Source organism: Phascolarctos cinereus, unplaced genomic scaffold (genome assembly GCF_003287225.1).
Source record: "Phascolarctos cinereus isolate Bilbo 61053 unplaced genomic scaffold, phaCin_HiC Scaffold_7;HRSCAF=346, whole genome shotgun sequence".
In the NCBI taxonomy this organism is placed as follows: domain Eukaryota; kingdom Metazoa; phylum Chordata; class Mammalia; order Diprotodontia; family Phascolarctidae; genus Phascolarctos; species Phascolarctos cinereus.
The window spans coordinates 150,582,731-150,603,314 of NW_027556180.1; the positions used below are offsets into that span (position 1 = coordinate 150,582,731).

General features: G+C 36.6%; 1 protein-coding gene and 1 pseudogene across 3 annotated transcripts in view; one reads left to right on the forward strand and one right to left on the reverse strand.

The window, feature by feature from the left end:
- The window catches only part of STK24 (serine/threonine kinase 24), a 130,602-nt gene that overhangs the window by 63,196 nt on the left and 46,822 nt on the right, over nucleotides 1-20,584 (reverse strand). For 2 of the 3 annotated variants that reach the window (XM_078147277.1, XM_078147276.1), the window contains exon 2: nucleotides 12,034-12,264. The exons of the other annotated variant lie outside the window; for it this stretch is intronic. In XM_078147277.1, the coding sequence (XP_078003403.1) occupies nucleotides 12,034-12,264 (231 nt within the window). The remainder of the gene's footprint in view (nucleotides 1-12,033; nucleotides 12,265-20,584) is intronic. 3 annotated transcript variants of the gene reach the window in all.
- LOC110192706 (large ribosomal subunit protein eL43 pseudogene) lies at nucleotides 4,625-4,938 on the forward strand (annotated as a pseudogene).

The following is a 20,584-nucleotide window of genomic DNA, read 5'->3' on the forward strand; positions in this document are numbered from 1 at the left end:
GTCTCAGAGCCCAATTCAAAATAAAAATGACCACCAAGAAACCTCAACCAAGTCCTCATTCCCAACTATCTATTGCTTGCCAGTTCCCAAGCAACAGAATTCTCTACAAATTAGGTAAATGTCTTATCGCATTGAATAGCGATTACAGTAAACTACTATGATCTAGGGCACTATGTGTTTTTAGTTCAGAAACATAAATATTACTTCTCCATACCAGAAACACAGCAAGTTGTTGTTACATGTATGCAGAAGACTTGTGGGATCAGGATCAGAATAACTCAATGACTGATTACTAATGTCAATCTGGAATTCTGTCTCAACACTTTTCCAAACCCATGACCAGAAAGGAAACGCTAGCAAAGAAATCCGCCAGCAGCCATCTTGGCAATGCCCTATCGTCCTCAGGAGTGCCAAAGATTCTTTTCCGAAAAAGGTGCAGGGTATCACAAGAAGCTGTCTTTGAAAAAAACAAAAAACAAAACAAAACAAACAGATAAATGTAGCCACTAAAACAGATCCTTTTTGCCTCTCTCAGCCTCCATGACTACTTTAACAAGAGGTAATACAGGATTAAAGTTTACCCTCCAACCTGGATCAAAATGCCAGGAGGAAGAATGCTAAGAAGGAATTCTTTTTCAAGGATTCCAAAAGAGAACCCTCCAAGTCCTGAAAATGCCATCTCTAATCATGGCTCAAATTCAGACTGCCATTGCAGTTATCTGGCTGGTGGGCTATACCTACTCAGTGACACTTCCCATTCAAGGCCCTGAGAAAATGACTGATCACTAGCTGTCCTGACTCAGGTGAAAACAAACTAAAGACTACTAAACATGATGGAATCCAAATGAGAGACAAATCAAACTTCAATTGATTTCCTAAACAGAGAACAAATCTGTTTTCCTTCCTCAGAAAGAAAAATTCCAAAGAGAATTGAAAAATTAACTCACTTTTCATAGAATCATGGGATCATTCATTTAGAGGTGAAGTGATATTGTAGATTATCTAGTACAATCACTTCATTTCACAAAAATGGAAACTGAGGCTCAGAGAGGTTTAATAAATTGCCCCCAGATTGCATAGGTAGTAAATGGCAAATCTAGGACTCAAATCCTGGTCTTCTGATTTCAAATCCAGGGCCCCTTTTATCCCACTAACCAGTCAGTCAATAAGTATTTTATTATTTGCCAGACACACAGTGCTAAATACCGGGGGGGAGACACACAGAAGATAGACCCATTTCTTAAGGAGCTCACACTCTAATATGGGAAGAAATATGTAAACAATTACAAACCAACAAGATATATACAGGATAAACGAGATAATCAAATAAGGAGGGCACTAGCAATTAAGAGAAATCGGAAGAGCCTCCTTATGGAAGGTAGAAATGTAGCTGAGACTTGAAGGAAACCAGAGAAGCCAGGAGACAGAGATGAGGAAGGAAAAACTTTCAGGACAGCCAGTGAAAATGTCCAGAGTTCAGAGACAGATTGTCTTGGATGAAGAACAGCAAGGAGGCCAATGTTACATACCTCACTGAAAGTATGCTGAGGGGAGTGAGGTGGAAAAAGACTGGAAAAGTAGGAGAAAACTGAACTATAAAAAGCTTTAAAAACCAGATAGATAATTTTACATTTCATCCAGAAGGTAAAAAGAGTCACCTGAATTGCCCCTGGGGTGCGGGTAGAGGAGTGTCAGACTTGGGTTTTAAGAACATCAATTTGATAGTTTGGTGGAGGATGGGTTGGAGTAGGAAGAGAAGCCATCTCAATAGTCCAAGAATTCGGGCCTGCACCAGGAATTCGGGCCTGCACCAGGGTGATAGCAGTATCAGAAGAGAGAAGAGGGTATATGAATGATATAATAGAAAGTACAACCAATAAATCTGGCAACAGATTGGATAAAAGGGGTGTGGTAGGGTGTGAGAAGCTGAGGATGACATTTCGGTTGCAAATCTGTGTGACTGGGAGAATGGTGGTACCATCAACAATAATAGGGAAATTAGGAAGAAAGGATTATTTGAAAAGAAGGATGAATTCAGTTTCTGACATACTGAATTTAGGATGTCCGGGGGGCATCCAGTTTAAGATATCTAGATGGAGAAAAGAATCTAGAGTTTAAGACTGGATAAGCAGATCTGAGAATCACCAACAGAAATAACTGAATCCATGGGAGCTGATGAGATCACCAAGTGAAAAAGTATAAAATACAGAAGAGAATAAGTCCTAAGATAGAAACCCGGGATACCCACATTATCAGGCATTACCTAGACAAAGATCCAGCTAATTCAGCTAAGGAAACTCATCCTCTAGTCTAGAGTTTACCTAGAAAATTCAGAAAACAGCAAGTGGAGCTGTCCATAGCACAACAGCGGATAAGACTGAATTAAGTAGTATTCCAGGGAGATTGTCTTCATTTTGGAATAATTATGTTGATTCATCTGGGTACCAGGGCTAAGATGTTTTCATGAAAGCATGGTGGTGGTCATGGTAGTGATGGGGGAATCTGGAACCGTAAAAGGAAAAGCCCCTGAATTTTCCCACAAATTTCTGTAGCCCAGTCCCTGGCATTTGACTGAGGCATCGAAGCCCATCTCAATAATCCCTTTAACTGCCCTTTCACTGTGACTCTCTGGCCACTTAACTTGAAAGAAGTTCAAGATCTACACCTGGCCCACCCCAGGCTATCTGCCACTCCTTAATCCCAAACAGATTTTCCCAGTCTTTTTTTGTATAAAAGTACCAATCTTACCCCCATTAAACTGGGCCATCAAATTCCTTAGGAATCATCGCCCACCTAACTGGTGTTATAATAAAACCTCACTACTCTGACTGAAAGAGGGTTTAAGTGATTGAATTCTATCCAGGCAGACCTGCCCTATACCCTTGCATTTTGAGGTTCCTAGCACTCCAAACCTCAACAGTAGTAATAGTAATAATAATAACAGTTAGGGTTAGGCATTTATACAGTACCTACCATGTGCTAAGCTCTTTACAAATATTATCTTTTTTAACCTAACAACCCTGGAAGATAGGTGCTTGCTATTATTTTCCCCATTTTACCAATGAAGAAACTGAGGAAAACAGAAGTTAAATAATTTGCCCAGGATCACAGAACCAGTAAGTGTTTCAGGCCACATCTGAACTCAGATCTTCCTGACTCCAGACCCAGGTCCTTAACTAGTAAATAAAAAGACACTGACCTAGACAAGGAATGATCACAATTTTTCAAAGTTGTTCTCTAGATAAATGCACATCTTTACTTTGCTTTGTATTTCTTTAAACTGCTGTCCTGCCTTTAAAATTTCTGAAGTCCCTTCAACTGTAAAATTTCTCACTCTTCTCCACAGCAACCGCCAATTTGAAGCAGCCAGAACAAGAAGCCAAATATCCTAGGAAGAAGAGAATTAAACCCCTGCCTTACCACCAGGTCAGACAACATTTAATTAGTGCAATAATTCAGGCTCTTTTGGTTGAGCACAAACATTGCTTAATAAACAAGGAAATTTGGTCCAACGTGTTTTTTTTATTGTTTCATTTAGAGAAAAGAATGATTTGTTATGAGTACTATTAGGTAGAACAATGCTCAACCTCAATATTCAGGCCAGAATTTGGATGGAACAAATATTTTTAACATGTCACTTCCTGTACTCCAGCAATCTTCTCTCTCAGATGTTCCCACAAACCTCATACCCTTTCACATGAATCCAATTAATCTCCATTTGTCTTTCAGAGGCTATCATTACAAAACACCTATTTGACTCTTTTTTTAGGTATTTCTGACAGGCAGTCTGTTGAAGGCTTTAAAATAAAGGAAGGAAATGCTAAACTTCAATTAGAAACTAATGAAAATAAAGATGTAACTTTTTTCCCCATCAAAGTTTGGGATCCCCTGAACTCTTTCTGTGGCCCCTAGGTTAAGAATTCCTGCCTTAAAGGCAGAAAAGGTGCTCAGGCAGCCAGCCCAAACTATTCACATAGGTACCAAATTCACTGTTCATGCTTCCATAAATGTTATGTTAGGTATTTATTCACTCAACATGTTTTTATTAATTGCCTACTATGTGACAGGCTCTGTGCTAGGCACTAGGGATACAAAGAGAAAAGTAAATTGTTCCTGCCCTAAAGGAGCCCATATTATCCTGAAGGGAGGTGTGGAGGTTGAATACATATGCAGAGTATAAAATATAAACTATGTCATTTTGGGGTGGGAAAGTGCTGGAGAAGGGGATAAAAGGGCACTACCAACTCATGAGATCAGCACAGACTTCCTGTAGAAGCGGACCCTGGATCTGGGCTTTAATGAAAGTTGAAGACTCTATACTCATTCTGTGAGCCACAGAATTCTAAGTTTGGAGCTTGCTAATGAACCTTTGCAGCTGCTACTGATTCACATTTCTACGTGGCTTTAAGGCTTATAGAGTGACTTCACAATAAATCCCAGAGGTAGATAGTTGAAGCATTATTACCGAAATTACCAGTAAGCCAGCTGAGGCTTAGAGACATTAAGTGATTTGACAGGGTCCAATGCCAGCAATTATCAAAAAGACAAGAGTCAAACACAGACCTTTTGATTCCAATTCTAGGTGCCTCCCTAAATTAGTTTATAGCCTCTCCGAGCTCCGGCCCTGCAACTGGCAACATGGCTGAACATACCAAGAAGGTCGGAATTGTTGGTAAATATGGAACATGTTATGGTGCATCCCTCAAAAAAATGATGAAGAAAACTGAAATTAGCCAGCATGCCAAGTATACTTGCTCCTCCTGTGGCAAGACCAAAATGAAAAGATGGGCTGTGGGTATCTGGCATTGTGGATCCCGCATGAAGACAGTAGCTGGTGGTGCATGGACCTACAATACCACCTCAGCAGTCACAGTCAAATCTGCCATCACAAGACTGAAGGAATTGAAAGACCAGTTAAATCTTATCAAATATCTGTAACTCATAGTCCAACAATAAATGAGTTAATTTATGGAATAAAAATCTAAATAAATGAATGAGTAAGTTTATAAAATTTTTCAAGGGTCCCAATGGTCAGTTTTAGAAATATTAATGTTCTTTCAACTCATATTTAAGTGTAAGGTCCTCTTTTAATTATTACATAAGAATCTACTGGTAAAAAAAAAAACTGGCACACATTGGGAACACTCCCTCCCCCACCCAACTCAATTTCCTGCTGTGTAAAACTAGGGACTAGAATAATCTCTAAGGGCTCTTCTAACTCTATTTGGATTTCCTGGGTAATGCCTAGCACATAGCACATGCTTAAGAAATGCTTGTTATCAACTGATTAGATACCTTTCTTATAGGGACCACATAGGAAAATTTAATATAAATAAAGAACATGGGCAGACTATATATATTTTATAACAATGCTTAGATTAAATAAAAACATTATTTAGAAGAACCTATTTTTTTTCCCCAGGTAATGAAAAAGCATACTTGACACATTTTTTTCAGGAATATATCTAATTAACAAGAGGTCAGCCTGAACTAAAGAGGTTAACATGCTTTGCTGAACATTCCTGTTATTAACAGTTATACATACTCCTTTTAAGAAAGATAAATCATTCTGCCTCAAATTGCATAAAATTGGGAAGACATAATAAACATCACTTCCTATTGACAGAAGCTGCCTCTGCCATATATTAATCTATCCTCTTCTTTTTATACCCATGAACTGATAAAAGCTGATGTCTCAATAGTAAGTAGCCCTTGAAATAATGCTCAGCTACCAACAGCAATCACCAAATCTACTACATTAAATAAAATGAAAAAGTCAGAAGTAATATTTGAGTGTATTTTTGTATCAAACCCACTTAGGCTGAAGACACTAATTAAAACCTCCAGACATTCATTTGTTCTTGGTTTGCCTTGAAGTAGAAGGATGAACTCTACCAAGGATGGAATTCATCAGAAATATGAGAAAGAGTCCTCTTATAAGCCACACAAAACAGGTCCTAATGTTTCTGGTAGGGGCATATCAGGGAAAATCTCTCAATCCTACATAATTTTTAAGGGAATGTCGTGGCCAGTAGTCATCTTGGCAACCAAGACCAAACAATAAAAATGAGAGATTTGCCCAAATTTTATCTCAGACCTCAGCAAATTGGCAAAGGTGACAAAAGGTAGGATGACCACTGGCAATTCTGTTGGCAGAATTGTAGAAAGACAGATACACTAATGCACTGCCATTGGAGCTATGAATTAGTACTTTTTGTGGTAGCAAAGAGCTGGAAACAAAGAATGCCAATCCATTCAGGAATGGATAAACAAAATACAAAACGTGAAAATAATAGAATGTTACTATAAAGTAAGTAATAATAACTATTATGAATACAGAGAAGCATGAAAAGACTTACATGAATTGATGAAAAGTGAAGTAAGCAGAGCCTAGAAAATAATACACACAAAGACCACAACAGGAAAAAAACCAGTGTTGCAAAATTAGAAAGTATTAGTTTGGCCCCAAAGAAGATATGAGAAGATACCTATCTCTCTTATTCCTTTATTTTTAAAATGAAGGAGTTGTCCTACGTGGGTTCTAAAGTCCCTGCTAGCTTTAGATTTATGTTTGACAGGTTCCCTGTTTTCTAAAGCCAACAGTAACAGAAGTCTTCTCATTTAAAATTTCACTGATTACACATTCAACATTTTTTCTTATACCTGAGGAGAATCTGATACTGAAGAAAGCAGAAGGACATGTAGCTTTTGGTCCCCGAGTTCTTCCCCACATATATTTATATGATGTTTATACGCATAATTTTAGTTGAGGCATTCAAAAGCGAGTTATAGTCTAGGAACAATAATATAGATAGGTAATCCCTCTGTTGCAAGGTGAGCATCGGTTCAGTTGGCTCAACACCAGTTCCATTTTACACCTCTTCTGTCCCCCTTCTGTCCCTTGTGAATGATCTTCCATTCTCTTCCCTGGTGGTATCCATATGCTGACACTGGGGAGCATCTGACTAGTGGACAGGAATGCTTCTTTTTTTCAGAGCTTTTAAGGCTTATTATTACCCTTTTTCCAAGTCAAATAAGTTTTCCAATTCTCCATATATGCCACATTATCATCCTGATTTTGCCACATGTAATGCACATATCACTGAGCCAAAAACAAAGTGGGGTGAGGTTTTTTTTGTCTTTTTAAGACAGAACAGAAATATCAGGAGAGGGGGAAGGCTATCAAGGTTGTTCATGTCTTTCAGGCATTTAAGAGATTAAATTAAGTTCCAGGCACAGATCTGAACTGAAATACATTTTCAGAAACTAATTTATAGTATATGTTTCTAGGTGTTCCTGAATTCTAGATGTCAATACACAGTTTGTCATGAAACAATAGGGAGAAATATGGTGGGGAAAGTGGGGTTAAATTAATACTCAGCTGACAATGTTATAATCACTCTAAGTCCTTTATTAATCAATCAACCAAATCAAATTTATTAAGCACCTACTACTATGAGCCAGGCCCTGGGGCAGTAAAATGTACATAATTCTAAGCTTTACCAAACAAATTGTACTTGACATTTGTGATCTCTCTTCCCTGAGCATCCCAAAGTGTTCCTTTATAAGGAAATACTCAACTTTGACAATTTCCTCTTGAAACTCTTTTTTTTTTTTGGTACTGTCTTCATTTCAAATATAGAGAAATTTAGGCAAAATAAAGTAATAGCCCAAGTCAAAAAAGTAACAGTTAAACCTAGAGAAATGTAAACCCAAGATCTGACCCTCACTTTTCTATCTTGTTTTCTACTATAGACTATGCCTCAATACTAAAAATCAATCCTAGCATCATTTCTAATATCCTGACTTTACATAGTGATTCTCTTCTGACAAACACAAATCACATCTCTTACCCCAGCACAATCTCCTTTTCTTCTTATAGAATTTCTTCAGAGTACAAACACATAGAATGGTAAACTACAGTTTATCCTTAATGGTTGGGGGATGATGGGCTCTCAATTACCATGTACAGTAATACCATACTGTACATCAGTTTTCAAAGATGACTCTTAAAAACTACACTGTATAAACTTTAATATATATATTTTATGGTACAAACAGTTTTGGACCTTGTACGCTTCTTGAGAGTAAGGACTATCTAACTTTTAAATTTATATTCCTACCACAGTACCTGGCACTTAATAAGCATTTAATAAATGCCTACTGATTCAGGCCCTAACTTATGGTCTCTTAGCCCCTTCATTCCTTTTATGAACATCAAATTATCATTGTATAATACTGCAAAGTGAAATAGTAAACTCGTTACCTGGGTTCTAGATAATGAAGTATGCTATAGTAGGTTAACTATAAAAACTGGCAGAATCTTGTTTCAGAATAAAAATGAACCACCTACACATGCTTTCACGATCAAGAACTAAGACAGTATATACCAGGAAAAGGGTTCTTGCAATATACAAAAATGGGGAGAAATAGATCTGCCAAAACCCAGGTCCCCTAAGTGGTTCAGGTCAATTTCTCTCTCAAGTAATACAGTCTTGTCTATAATACAACTGACTCACTTATAATACTTCCAACACAGTTTTCTTGATTAACTGAAACATAAGATAGTCAGCTTTTACAATGATTCCTAGGTGAAAAAGTCACATGCTTAGTAACACATTGCTCTAATTTAAATTTACCTAAAACAAAATCTTATAACACAGAATGCGGAGCCTAAAGCCCCCTTTATCCTATTTCTACTTTCAGAACTAAAGTCAGCAGCCAGGAATGTGAGGATATTGAAGAGTGGCAAAAAAATAAACACCACATAGCACCACAACACACAAAACTATTTTCAAGCGTATGGCACAGTTCTTTTTTTTTCTTTTTTTTCTTTTTTTTTTTTTTGGGAAAAGTCACTTGTCTATCTCTTACCTGAAAGCTAAGATTATATTCATTTAATTTCCATACAGTCTGATTCTTTTCTTTTTTCCAGCCAAAGACTAGGTTTATTAGAACACTGTCATACTGGGCAGACTCTTAAGGAGTATGAACATGTGTAAGCAGTGGCTAGATTTTAAGAATCTGAGAATCTTAATGGAGACAAGATGGACCTTATATACAGAAAGACTGTGGGAGGGATCTAGTATACAATGTGATTCTTAACCACTCTTCTAAGCCAAGGCATGTTTGAAGGGGAAATGATAATATACAGTAGGCTAAATGCTGCTAATAATTTATAGGGAAAACAGAATCAAAGGTCTGGAATTTTAAATTCAGATTTATAATACTTAATATCTTTTTACAAGATTCATTCTCTGATATTCTTTTAGCAAAGGAGCACATAGTCTTCTATTTCAGTGACTTAAGAAAAAGATAGAATTTTTCCAAACAGGCTGTACTGTTATCTGGCACACAAATGTCACTGAGTATCTGTAGAACAGGCAATTTTGTATATAAAATGTACTATGTATGTAAAATGAAGAACAGCATTATTTCTAGTTTTCATTACATATCTTCACTGAAAAGAATTCAAAGAATTTGAAAGTTAGAAAGGACCTCAAAGATCATCTTGTTCAACCCCACACACCAAAGGAATTCTCAACTTAATACTCTCAACAAATGTTCATCTCATTTGTACCTTAAGATTTTTAAAAAGAGAACAAAAGTTCACAATTTCATATATAGTCCACTTTTTTGTTGTTCTTTATAATGGAAATATTCATCTTTGTTAATAATCATTTCATGTATAATAAAAAAGAAAGTGAAAACTTAAAAAAAAAAGTTGTGCCCTATCTGAAGAAAAGATAGAGAAAAAAAGAGTTATCCCTGAACTATCCCACCATCAAAAAAAAAAAAGGGTAGGGTAAATCGCAAAAACCAAACCTTGACTATTTTAATAACATGCTACTTTTTAAAACCATATACTGCTTTTGTATGAACAAAATCAAGATATCTTATCAAGCAGCAAAGGGATTCTTTACCTCAAACATCTCTGATCTTAAACAGATATGGGGGAAATGATAAAAATGCATGATGTCCCAAAAGTCTTAGTGCAGTTTTAAGTCATAACAGTTTAGAAGTACACTAAGACTTTTGGGATACCACCTATATAAGATAATGATTTCCCAAAGAAGAAATGGATGAATGGGGAAAAATATTTGTATTAAATGCCTTAGATAAAGCTCCGATATTAAAAATGTAAAGAGGATTAACAAATATGTAAGACCAAGAGCAGTTTCCAAGTGAGTCTTTTAAGAAGCTAAAGGATATAAACAATTTTCAAAAGAAGAAATGCAAACCAATATACAAAAAATGCTTCAAATCATTTTAAGAGACATATAAATTAAAACAATTCTGAAATTTCTTCTCTCAGCAAATAAGCAAAGATGATAAAATAAAAAATTAGTCAAACTTGTAGTGGCTGTGGGGAAAATGGGCACATTAATACAATACTGATAAAACTACAAAGCAGTCCTATCAACCCAGTGAACAATTCTGGAATATATTATTTCATCATAAGAAATAATGAATATGAGGGATTCAGGAAATTTCTAAGAATTTTCTAGGAACTGAGGCAGAAGGAAAAAAGCAGAATCAAGAGCACAATAAATATACACTGACAATAGTATAAAGAAAGACATTAAAATTCAAATCTATGCAATCTTGACTTCAAAAGATTGATGATATTAATATATATGACTTTTTTAAGAATGATGAGAGTTCCCCACTTTCAACAGAACAACAGAGGATAAATGCAAAATAGGGCATGTGTTGTTAGAAAAAGTCAATGTGTCTCTTTGTTTTGCTTAACAATAAATTCACTTTAAGGTAGGATTCTTTGGTTAGGTTTAATTCAGAGATGTTTCTAAGGAAGCCCGTTATACTCAAAGCAGCTTATAGATGAGGAGTTTTAAAAACATAAGGAGGTAACTTGTGAAAAACTAAAACTATTTTGTTAAAAACATGACCATCCTTCCAAGCTGAGTATCTTAAAACTTCCACTCAATAGTCTAACGATTCTCAAACTTTTTACAAACAATCCTCCTATCCTCTATATCACTTTAAAACTAAAAGACACCTCCAAATCCTCTTTAAAAAAAAACAGCTAAATGAATGCAGTTCATATGTTCTTCTTAGTATCAGAAGATACTAATATAGCAGAAATGGAGGTGAAAAACCCAGAGGTAAAAGGGACCAGCTCATTCCATAGTTCACTATTGTGTTTTTAATACAAATAAAATTCCAGTTTCTATAAGAATCTCCTCAGAATTCTCCAACAAAACAATCTTCTGAGAGTCCCTAGTCCCCAATATAGAAAACACTTTATCAGGTCAAAGAACTAGATGTGACTTGAGGTGGAAATGAAAAAAGAAATGAGTGGTGTTCTAGTTCTTCTTTAGAGAAGACTAATTCAAGTGGGCCTACATTTACTTTACTTGACTCATAGGGGAAAAAGGAAAAGGCAGGAAAATACTGCTCCAACACCACTGAATAAAGACAAATCATGGCTATTGTATATGTACTGCATCTCCAATTTTTCCTAAAAGGCATTAGGATCATTTATTAGACCAAGAGTCTCGAAAGTAAAACTAACACACAAATTTGTATGTTTAATTAAAAAAAAATTTCAGGCAGTATTCAATTAAATAATGTAAACTCTATAACTGGCAAACTCCTAAGAGTAAAACTGCTAAGTCTATCTGAATTTTATTAATAATTCTTTCTAAAATCAGGTAATCTACATTGGTTGCTAAAATAATTTAAGAAATTCATTGTATTCTCTTTTCAAGGACAAAGATCCTAGGTTACCCCCCCCAAAGCTCATTATAAGCTCAATCAAATTTTAACCTCCAAATAATTTGTCCTATAATATATATTTACATTATAACGCAATTTTAAATGTCACCAATGTACAAACCCAAAAGATTTATGCTTTAGACAGCGAAGTCTATTTGACTGCAAGGGTCAAAATGTTTCCTCTTCTCTTTTGAAAGCAAGCTATGGTATCCAAACCTTTCACATAAACTCTCCACATATCTGCAAAAGGTTTCACATTCAAAAATCAAAAGAATTTTTTAAAAAATTTCTTACCTTAAGATAAGATCCATAATACTTGGTGACATATGGACTGTCACACTGACTCAGCACTGTGATTTCTTGCTGAATATCTTCAATTTCATCTTCTGCTTCTTCCAAATCAATGATTTTTATGGCAACTACTTTCTGAGTCCGATTGTCAATGCCTTTAAACACCTCACCGAAGGAACCTTTTCCAATTTTTTCAAGTTTTGTAAAAAGCTCTTCTGGATCTGCTTTTAGATTCTATTGTACAGAAGAAAAAGATGAGGAGGAGGGCAAAGTTACTTGCATTGTCATAATGGGATTTTTCTGTTTAGCTCCAGACATAATATCTATGAGAAGCCTTATAACAATTTAACTTTCCTATATTTAGTTAGAAAGATCAGGCTTCTAAGTTTCAAATACTTGCTAAACAGTTACATATAATATAAAATATGTCAGTATTTATAATTCCACATAGTACTTCTTTACAACAGTTAAGAATACAGATTTTAAACAAGTGTTGATAAAGAAAAATATATGTTTCAATATTTTCCAAAATAAATGTTTAGACTCATTGTATACCAGGGCAGCTAGGTGGCAAAATAGATAGAGTATGGGGCCTATAGTAAGGACCCTCAGCCTTCCCTAGTTGTGTGACCTTGGGCAAGTCAGTCATTTAACCCAGTATGCCTCAGTTTCCTCATCTGTAAAATGAGCTGGAGAAGGAAATGGTCCAGTATCTTTGCCAAGTGAACCCCAATTGAGGTCATGAAAAGTCAGACAAGACTGAAAACAACTGAACATTTTCACTAAAATACTAACATCTTAAGAAAATCATCAGGCTCAGTCACAGTGATTGTGGAAAAAGCAATAGTCTTGGACCCAAGAGACCTGGGTTTCAGTTCTGATTGCTTCTGACTGTTTAGGGAAATCACTTAACCTCTTTTCTTCCTGCCTTAATTCACGCTACTGATCTGGCTGGGTTGTTTCGAGGAAATTAACTTTGTAAACCAAAGAGCACCATATAGGATCACGGATTTAGAGCTGGAAGGGACCTTACTGGCCATCTGAGTCTAAACCCCTCATTTTACAAATGAGACCGGAAAAGATTAAAGGAAATTGTCCAAGGTCCTGACCTCAAAGCCAGCATTCTTTTCATAACTTTCTGCAAATAAAATGTCTTACTAATATCAGTTTAGTGAAATGGCATGATATAGTGAGTGAAATGAGCACTGGATTTTTTCAGAGGACCTAGGGTCAAATTCTGGCTCTACTATTTATCAATCCTATGACCTTGGAGCAAAGTTCTAATTCCCCTCTCTGGATTTTACCTTTGTCACCTCTACAATAACTAGCTTCAACTAGATGGCTTTATAGCTCTAAATCCTATGTATCTATCTGTGTTTCTATTAGCCTAGTTTTAATCTGTGAAATCTGTGAAAAAGAGGCTGGAACAAACGTTTTTAAAGCCTCTTAACTAAGAGACTCAATGAACTTTCCCCCCTGCCCTCCCCCCCCAAAAAACCCCAACTCCTTCAACCTTCCTGACTCATGAACACTGTACTTGCAAAAACTATCAGTTCACTTTGCTGGAGTCCTGGTCAGATAGAAGTGTTCCCCAAGTCTCAGAATTCTCTTCTAGCCCAAGGTTATGAAATGCAGCTTTTCAAAGAAACAATATTATGACTGGCTGTTAAGTTTCCAGACTACTAACAAAAGCCTTTTAACCCATAATGAAGCTGTAGCAATATGTAAACAGGATCAAGGGAAGATCACCTACAGAAAAAGGAAGAGCAAAAAAGAGGGAGGGATGCAGACAGGGAGGAAAATAGGAAGAGAATTCCATGAAGTATGAGTAAGTAAACTAAAAGGGGAAGAATAAAATAAATCAATTTCATTTACTCTTTTCTGAGCTTTTGTTACTTTTTTTTTTAGCTTTTTGCTACTTAGATAGCAGGAAGACCCAAGTTCAAATGTGACCTAAGACACTAGCTATGTGACTCAAGGTAAATCACCCAGGAGTGGAGAATCTGTGGCCTTGAGGCCACATGTGGCCCTCTAGGTTCTCAAGTGCTGGCCCTTTGACTGAATCCAAACTTCCCAAAAAAAATCCTCTTAATAAAAGGATTTGTTCTGTAAAACTTGGGCTTGGTCAAAAAGCTGCACCTAAGAACCCAGAAGGCCACATGTGGCCTTGAGGACACAGGTTCCCCACCTCTGACTTAACCTCTGTCTGCCTCAGTTCCCTCAACTGTAAAATGGGAAATGATAATAACAGTACCTACTTCACATGGTTGTTGAGAGGATCAAATGGGATAATATGTATAAAATGCTTAGCATAGTACCTGGCACATAATGTTGTTAAATAATAAAGTCTTATTCCCTTTTCACCTCCATCCCTCTTTATAACACTGCTTCTTGGAGGAAAAGCATTATCCTTTCTGAACTGACTTATTTTTAATCCAAGAGTTCTTAAATTGGAGTTTATGGGCTTAAAAAAATAACTGCATAACTGGTTACCACTGACTTCTTATGTATTTAAAAAAACATTATTCTGGGGGCAGCTGGATAGCGCAGTGAACAGAGAACCAGCCCTGGATTCAGTAAGACCTGAGTTCAAATGTGACCTCAGACATTTGACACTTACTAGCTGTGTGAACTAGCCAAGTCACTTCACCCCATTGCCTCGACAAAAAAAAAAGTATTCTTTGAAGTGATCCATAGGCTTCACCAGACTGTCAAAGAGGTCCATGAAATAAAAATGGTAAAGAATCTTTCCTCTCTAGGGATACTTCATCCCCAAAAAGTATGCCTACTGAAACAAAAGTGCATGTAATTTCATCCTTTTCCCACATGGTCATTAACCATAATTGTATAATTATACACTTATTAAGACATTAACCTATAATAATAAGACTGACAGTATATACCAGTCTTCATTTCTCCTTGAAGGTATATGCTAAACATATCAATTACCATATTTTACTGCATAATAGTAGCAGATTTTATGCCAAATATTTTTGCAAAAGTGGGGGTCTGACCACTGTGAAACTTTTTTTAAAAATTGTGCTGGTATTACTTAAAAATCATTTATTACTAAATGATCTTTGGTGCAAGATTAAGATGCATGGAATACTCCTTTAAAACTGAATATTGACACTTTCTGCCAGCTCCGCCATATTCCAGTGAGTTGCCAAAATGACGAACACAAAAGGAAGAAGGAGAGCCACTAGATACATGTTTTCTAGGCCCTTTCGAAAACATGGTGTTGTCCCTCTGGCTACGAATATGCAAATATACAAGAAAGGTGATATTGTAGATATCAAGGGTATGGCCACAGCTCAGCAAGGAATGCCCCACAAATGTTACCATGGCAAGACTGGACGGGTCTATAATGTTATTCAACATGCTGTAGGCATTGTTGTAAACAAACAGGTTAAGGGCAAGATTCTAGCCAAGAGAATTAATGAGCGTATTGAGCATATTAAAAGTTCCAAGAGCAGAGATAGACTCTGAAGTGGGTAAAGGAAAATGATCAGAACAAGAAGGAAGCCAAAGAAAAAGGCACTTGGGTTCAACTGAAGCGCCAGCCTGCTCCACCCAGAGAAGCACACTTTGTGAGAAGCAATGGCAAAGAACCTGAGCTGTTGAAACGGATCCCCTAACGAATTCATGGCATAAATGACTGTAAAATAAAAACAAAACAAAAAAAAGTCTTGGGTTATGGGGAAAAAACCCTGAATACTGACAATGCATGTGTGCTGAAAATTCTAGGCTCGCAGCTAGTAATGCGAGATGAATGCATATCCATATGCCACTAGTGAATACGTTGCTACTCTGTTTACCTTTAAGCAATGTGACAAACAGAATTATATTATGCAACAATTATGCAATGAAAGGTTATAAACCAATTATTTTGGACTAAAAAAAAAACCCCCAAAACAAAAACAGTGTGCAACAATTATGAGGTGAAATACCATACCACTTATCTCACCAGGTTGTTGTGAAGAAAGTACTTTGTTAACTTTAAAGCACTATATAAATAATCTATCACCATTACACTTCATTATAATATGCTTTATTTCTTTCAAAATAAACACAGAAAACCTTACTTTAAATCATGGAGATTAACGTTTCAAATGTCTTTCTAGGCATTATATAATCTTCAGAAAATGGAAGGCACAGCCCACCTTCTTTCCTCGGCCAGATGAAAGATTATAATTGTGAAATGTCACATATATTTTTGCTGAATTCCTTCTTTTTTCCAGCTTTGTTAGAGGGTAAGGCTAGTAAAGATTAGAGGCACACTCAGAAATGAATGTGACATAAAAACAAAAATACCAACAATTTTTAAAAATTAAATGCATATAAGTTTATAAAGTCTACCCTATGTAAGTGAAAAGTCACTGACTAAATCTAGAATTGTTTTTTCTGTAACCCTTCATCAAGTTTTTTAGAATACATAAATTTACTTATAAATGATTTACATGTACTACTGCCCTAGTTATAATTTATGCAAAAAAATTAAAAATGAGATAAAGATGAAATGGCATTTGATCCTATAGTCAATAAGAGACCCCTCTGAAATTGACGGAATAGGAGAATGACACAGACTGCCCTATTCTTTAGGATAATCAGTTTGACAGCTATCTGGAAGGTTGGAGTGGAAAAAGGAGAGACATGAGACAGGAAGATCAATAAGGAGGCTACTGAAAGAGTCTAGGAAGGTTGTGACAAGGGCCTGAACCTCTTGGTAGCTGTGTGAGTAAAGAAAAGGAGGCAGATTCCAGAGACAAAAAATTTCCAATCCTGGAAAAACAACACTGACCTCAAACTCTATGAAGGACAACAGTCAAAAGCTGGAAAATATTCCAGTTTAGCAAACTGCTTGCTGTCCTTTAACTTGGTTTCAGATGGGTTAGGAAACAGCTATTTTCTCTACAACTTGTGCCACTGCCTTTTTTAAAAAATACATTTCCAGAAGAGTCTGCCACCTGTAAATTTAGCAGAAGTAGTGGCTTTGTTGTCACATCTGTTCTCTGGGATTCTGAATCATTAAGAGCTCTTTGGCACTGTGTTTACAACTAGAAACCTGGCTGAAAACTGTCTCAGTAAAGACACCTGCTCTGATAGCTTGACACTAAATGCAGGATGGTTCTGTAACACCTCTATTCTTCACCCTTTGGCAACTCTTCCTTAAATAACTATCTAGTCCTTATTCGTTGCATAGAAACATACACCAAAAATCACATGGCTACTTCAAAAAGTTGCCCCACAGTCTTTTAACAGGGCTGTTCTTTCCAGAAAATATTCTTGATGATGGGGAGGGGGGGACAGATGGTGAGGGAACTAAGATTAGTATTTAATGAACAGAGTGCTGGGTTTGTGCCAAAGTTAATACAATGAAAAAAGTGCTGGGTTTGGGGTCAGGACCTTAGTCTCAAATCCCAACTTCCCTGTGTGACCTTGGAAAAGTTCCTTTAACTTTTCCCAGCCTCATTTGTAAAATGACTAAGAAGACCAAACCTTCCAGCTCAAAATCCATGATCCATGTGGTGCTTTCTGGTTTGCAAAATTAATTTCCTCACAACAACCCAGTGAGATTGGTAGCATAAATTAACATGGTAGTATTATCATTATCACCATAGCATAAGTCAACATTATGGCTACTATTAAAAGTTAAAAAGGCATCTTTCATAAACTTTCATAAAAAATCCCAACGATTTTTTCCTGAAAAACTTACCCTGAATTAAAATGGTCAAGTTAATTGACTTCTCTCAAACCCAGGCCTGATACCACACTATTCCTTCAAACAAATACTGGATGCTAGTTAACTTCCCACTACAAAGGAAGACAGAAGAGAGGTACCAGGAGCACGGTGTTTCAGCAAAAGGCAGGAAGCACGGGGTATAATCTAATAAACTTAAAACACCACCAAGGAAATTTTATTTCATCACTGTATACAAATCTCAGTGTGGGAATTCCTTGGTACAGTAGAAAAGAACACTGCTTTGGAGTCAAAGGGCCTTGCACCCCTAACTTTAGGTAAATCACTTAATTTCCCTAGGCCTCAGTTTCCTCACATGAGTAAAAAAATTAAGGAGTTGAAACAGATGGTCTCTGAGGTCCCTTCCAGCTCTAGATCTAAGAATCATGATGCTCTGACCTTGGACAACTTGCTCAAAACTCCCTAGGACTCCATTTCTACTCTTGGAAAATAAGGGGATTGCACTAGATAATCTGTAAGGGCCCTTCCAGCTTTAGCTCCTAGGACCCAAAAACTAAACCCAATCTGTAACTCTGCAGATAAAACCTAGGGAGTTTTGCCTGAGCCATGTAGAAGTTAAATGACTTGGGGGTGGGGAGTCACAAAGCTACTATTAGAAGGTGCTACAGAATTCCATTAAATCCGGGAAAACCAGACTATCAGACTACTTTCTCCTCCTTGACCATCCAACCTCCAACTGACTTTCTGGAAGAATATTTCTCTTCAAAGTCACAGTTTTCAATGGCTTCCCACTGAAGCACATTCCAGTCCTAGAAATTAGCTAGTATCAGAGCAGCACAGGACTTCAGCAAGGTTGCCTGGGGCTGAGACTTAAACAGAAGTACACTAACTCCAGAAATTGGCTGGAGAACAAAGCAGCACACTGGGGAAGCAGCCAAATGCCCACACTTCCTTGGCTTGAGCAGAACACTGAATAACCCCAGAGCATCAACAAAATAGGCCAGAATTGAGCTCCTTGGTAAAGGGACTGCCTATCAATCACCAAAGTAGTCAGTCAACCACTAAGTCCTGTCTTTTGATGTCCCTAAGAGTCTGTTAACTGAATAACTGAGCTAGAACACCACTACTACTGAAAAGGACAGAACTTGCTCCCTATTTCTTTCAAAGATTCCCATTCAGTTCAACATTCATTTATATGACTTTCCAAATCATTAGCTCTTTATTACCTCAACACCATTTATCACATGCTCAAAAAATAAGAATATTTTACTTTTCTTGGCATTTAAAGTTAAAGTTCCATACCTAGAAAAACAACATTTAGCCTTCCTATTTCTTACACCTGCATTTTCAGGGCTTTGCAGAATTACCTTGTTTGCCTCTCAAACCAACTCATTATAGCAATTCTTTAGCGTGTGTGGTTGAAAGTAACACCCCGTTGCTATCTGTCATTGGAGTCAGAATTTGAACCCAAGCCCTCTGGCCCCAATGTTAAAGGTCTCTATCAAGGTAGTAACCAGTATTACTGTGACCCAATTATCTTTTCTTCATCTGTTTTTTCATCTATAAAATTTAAGTTGGACTAGATGGAGGACAAAAGTTCCTCCACCATCCGGAAAGCTGTAATGCTATTGGTTAGACTTGAATAAAAATGTTGATTGCTAAAACTCAAATGTATAAACTTACCTATAGCAACTCATGTGTGTTAATGGTGACATCAGATTCTTTTACATACTAATGAGCCTTCTAATGGAAAGATAGGATTAGAGAGATAAATAATAGAAAGGGGAGCTGGAAGTGGAAAAGAAGCAGACGGAGAATGGTATGGAGATACCTAGGAAGCATTGGTGGAAGCCTGGTTCCCAGCAAGATAAGGCAAAAGCTTAGTTATCAGGGACCAAATACATTTACTAAAAGGTAAAAGGAAAACAGTGTCAATCAAGTTACAGCCTAAAGCATAAAACAACATTTTTAAAAGTTAGTTATATCACTTCAAAACAAAGTAAATCTCTCATCTCTCCTACAAATTCTAACCAGTCTCAATACAGAAGTGACCAGCATTATAGCTCTTCCTCAGAAGGTTTTGTGAAGGTTCCTCAAAACTCTCTCTGCTCTTTATCTATTAAGGAGGCCACATTAATTTGTTGTTGGATAGATGGTAGATTGGTTTTTCTGACATACAAGTGAAAATGCTAACTACGTTCCTGTCACTTTAGAGCCAAAGAGAAATGTCAGGGCTTTGTCTGTTGGGAGCTCAGGTTTCTTCAGCGTTGCATTAGAATTTTATAGCCCCTTGGGAGAATTCATCAAGGTAGTTTCATGATGATTTTAAAGTATTTTATACTTTAAAACCTGAATTGCTGTTATGGTTTCCTTCTATCTTGTCGCTGTAAAATACAGTTAGTATTAATTATCAAGGTTTAAGGTCACTCAGCTTGAGATGCACTAACCATGGCCACACCTCCCTCTGTTTTTCTGGGTAATGGCCAAAGTTCTTCACTTGCTTTTTCATAAAGATAAAGAATTACATGAGTTTAAGGTGCTTTTAATAACATGTACTTACTATGTAACCAGCACCATGACACTAAAGAGAAAAACACGACCTATAATTATGGTAGCTATTGAATGGTCACAGAAATATATTTTCATAGTTTTATATTGGGATCAACTTGCATACAAACTTTTTGTACCCAGATTCTACCACCTTCTTCAGTGTACACTTTCAAGTTGCCTCAGTCTAAATAAAAGTGCATTTTTGTCAGTGCCATGGCCATAGAATAAATTTGTGGCTGTAAAACTAAGGCAACCAAGTTGATTCAGTAAGAGTCATTCCCAAATTATCATGATCACCAGGAC